The sequence below is a fragment of the Trypanosoma conorhini genome (genome assembly GCF_003719485.1).
Source record: "Trypanosoma conorhini strain 025E chromosome Unknown Tco_14.4_contig_01218, whole genome shotgun sequence".
NCBI classification, from domain to species: Eukaryota; Euglenozoa; class Kinetoplastea; order Trypanosomatida; family Trypanosomatidae; genus Trypanosoma; species Trypanosoma conorhini.
The window spans coordinates 1-3,232 of record NW_021705311.1 but is presented as its reverse complement, the minus strand read 5'-3'; the positions used below and the strand labels follow the sequence as shown (position 1 = coordinate 3,232).

At 57.0% G+C, this 3,232-nt stretch overlaps 1 protein-coding gene across 1 annotated transcript, besides 5 other annotated features; it reads left to right on the top strand.

Annotated features, from left to right (window-relative positions):
• On the top strand, positions 1–1,745 carry Tco025E_09668 (NADH-dependent fumarate reductase-like protein; the record flags this gene model as incomplete). The annotated part of the gene is made up of 1 exon (XM_029376479.1): positions 1–1,745. A coding segment is annotated over one exon (1,745 nt), but the record flags the coding sequence as incomplete, so codon positions are not given.
• A 39-nt stretch (positions 1,746–1,784) lies between these two features.
• Positions 1,785–1,811: a sequence feature (A-rich).
• Positions 1,812–1,950: 139 nt separating this feature from the next.
• Positions 1,951–1,988: a sequence feature (A-rich).
• An 843-nt stretch (positions 1,989–2,831) lies between these two features.
• Positions 2,832–2,859: a microsatellite.
• Positions 2,860–3,077: 218 nt separating this feature from the next.
• Positions 3,078–3,100: a microsatellite.
• An 82-nt stretch (positions 3,101–3,182) lies between these two features.
• Positions 3,183–3,200: a microsatellite.
• Positions 3,201–3,232: the final 32 nt, after the last annotated feature.

Below are 3,232 nucleotides of genomic sequence, written 5' to 3'. Positions count from 1 at the left end.
TCCACGGCGTGGAAATCGTGCAGGCTGACGGCGCGAAATCAAGGATCCTGGCGGACGCCGTCATTCTCACCACTGGCGGATTTTCAAACGACAAGACCTCCGATTCCCTCCTCCGCGAGTTTGCGCCGCATCTGTCTGGCTTCCCCACAACCAACGGAACGTGGGCCACGGGTGACGGTGTCAAGCTGGCACGGCGCCTTGGTGCGACGCTTGTGGACATGGACAAGGTGCAGCTTCACCCGACAGGCCTCATCGACCCGAAGGACCCTGCCAGTGCAACCAAGTACCTCGGCCCGGAGGCGCTGCGCGGGTCGGGCGGTGTGCTGCTAAACAAGAGGGGCGAGCGGTTTGTCAATGAGCTCGATCTCCGCTCCGTGGTCTCCAAGGCGATCATGGATCAGGGTGACGAATATCCGGGCTCCAACGGCAGCACCTTTGCCTTCTGCGTGCTCAACGATGCGGCGGTAAAGCTTTTTGGCGTCAATGCGTTGAACTTCTACGCAAAAACGTTGGGGTTGTTCAAGCGTGTGGAAGATGTGGAAGGGCTGGCGCAGCTCATTGGTTGTGAGCTGTCAACCCTGCGGAGCACGCTGGAGGCATACGAGGAGCTCTCAAAGACCTCTCGCCAATGCCCAAAGACCCGCAAGAGCGTCTACCCGTGCGTGGTGGGCCCGCAGGGACCCTTCTACGTCGCCTTTGTGACGCCGTCGGTTCACTACACGATGGGCGGCTGCCTCATCTCGCCCGCGGCCGAGATTCAGATGGAAGGAAGCGATTCTTCCTTCTTTGGTCACCGTCGCCCCATTCTCGGCCTGTTTGGCGCGGGTGAGGTGACGGGTGGGGTGCACGGCAGGAACCGACTCGGTGGTAACTCGCTGCTGGAATGCGTCGTCTTTGGCCGCATTGCGGGAGATCGCGCGGCGACGATTCTGCAGAAGAAACCATCGCCGTTGTCTTTTACGACATGGGCAAGTGTGATTTTGCGGGAGGTGCGGGAGGGAGGAATGTACGGCACCGGCTCGCGTGTCCTGCGGTTTAACCTCCCCGGCGCCCTGCAGCGGTCGGGGCTGCGCCTCGGCGAGTTCATTGCCATCCGCGGCGAGTGGGACGGGCAGAAGCTGATTGGCTACTACAGCCCCATCACACTGCCCGACGACCTCGGTGTGATTGGTATTCTGGCGCGGAGTGACAAGGGGACGCTGCGGGAGTGGATTTCCGCCCTCCAGCCCGGCGACGCCGTGGAGATGAAGGGCTGCGGCGGGCTGGTGATTGAGCGCCGCTTCAGTGAGCAGCACCTCTACTTTGGTGGTCACCGGCTCAAAAAGCTTTGCCTCATTGCCGGCGGCACTGGGGTGGCTCCCATGCTGCAGATCATTCGCGCCGCGCTCAAGAAGCCGTTCATCGACACCATCGAGAGCGTCCGCCTCATCTACGCTGCAGAGGACGTCTCGGAGCTCACTTACCGCGAATTGCTCGAGAAGCACCAGAAGAGCTCGAATGGCAAGTTCCGCACCACGTTTGTTCTGAATCGACCTCCGCCAATGTGGACTGACGGCGTCGGGTTTGTTGACAAAAGTGTTCTGAGTTCCTACGTGCAGCAGCCGGCCGAAGACCTGCTGGTGGTGATATGCGGCCCGCCGGTGATGCAGCGCATCGTCAAGGGGTGCCTGAAGGGGCTTGGCTACAACATGGCGCTGGTGCGCACCGTGGATGAGGCAGATTCCAAGGCACCGTCAAAGATGTAATACGTGTTTACTGTAATGAGTGTTAGGGTTTTTTGCCGGTTTTTTTTTACTTTTTTTTGTTTGTTTGAATGTTTTGCTTCTGGGGGAGTAGGGAGGGAAATAAGATGCCTCGCGCTGACTCTGGCGGCGTGCGAATTTGGGGAAAAGCGGCAGCGCGGCGGCAGATGCATGAGGAAGGCGGGCGGCTGGGGGCACACAGTGACGATGTTCGTTTGTTTTTTTGTTTTTTGTGTGTTTTTTTTTAATATTCCCCTGCTCCCGCACTTTCGGGTGCAGGCGCAGGCGCTGCCTGCGGATAAAGAAGGCGGCGCGTGTGCCCCAGCGCCTTCCACTGCCCGCCTGCGGCGGATGCCCTCAGAGGGACAGGAAGCGCAACGAAGGATATTGGGAGCCGCCGCCACGCAGCCCCTCCGATGCGCACGCCCTTGTAGTCTTCTATCCCCTTTCCCATGCACACCCACGCACGCCCGCACCCGCGCCTGCTTGCGTGTTTTTTTTCTGTCAAATGGAAGTGGCGTGTGTCGTGGCTGCGCCGCGCGTATGCGTGCACCTATGCGTCTGCATTTGTGCAAGCACGCGGGAACGGTGGGGCCCCGCTTCTGCAAGCGGAAACAAAGGAACAGACAGGAAGGAGGACGCACGCAAACACGGCGGGTTATAAAGAAGCTGGGGGTAGTAGGAAAGTATTGGAGTCGCAGATTCGAACGCGGAGGAAGCGAGAAAACCGCCTTAGAGGAATGAAGTGGCGCTCGTCTGTGCAAGCACGGCCGAGTGCGTCGATTCAGACGCCTTGTGGTTTGAGGGAGGTGCCTAAATGTACAGCTGTCGGCTGGGGAACCAGCGGAGGCGGGGGGAGTTTAGTAACAGGGCGGCTTTTTTCTTGTTGTTGTTTTTTTTTGCTTTTGTCGAGTTTTTTTTTGTTTTGCTCCTGGGCGTGTGTCCGGGTGTGTCTTGTGTTCGCCTGCTTGACTAAAAGCGGCGGGGTGACTGCGGGATGGGGGCGGGGCTCCATCCACGGAGCAAAAACGCACGGGGCCAGCCTGCCAGGGCTTAGGGGAAGAAAACCCCCAGAAAACTGAGTGAGACAAAACGAAAAAAAATAAAAATAAAAAAATTAACCGATTGGAATGAAGTGCACCAACGCAATAAACTCAAACCAAAAAGAAAACTTTTATGTATGAAAGGAATGAGACAAAGCGGGTGCGTGAATGACGATGGTGGTGACTGTGCTGAAGAAAAGGGAAATGGAAAAGAAACATGATTTTTTTTTGTATGTTCGCTTTTTGTGTGTGTGTGTTGTGTTGTTTCAAAAAGGGGTTTTAGAAGTAACTCTGTGAGTGTGTGTGTGTGTGTGTCGCGTGGGAAAATGGAGGGGCAGCACGCACACGCTACGCGCGCGCCGCGGTGTGCGTGTGTGTGAGAGAGAGAGGTAGGTGCATATATATATATATATATGCACACACACGTATATGCGTGTGTATCTGTAG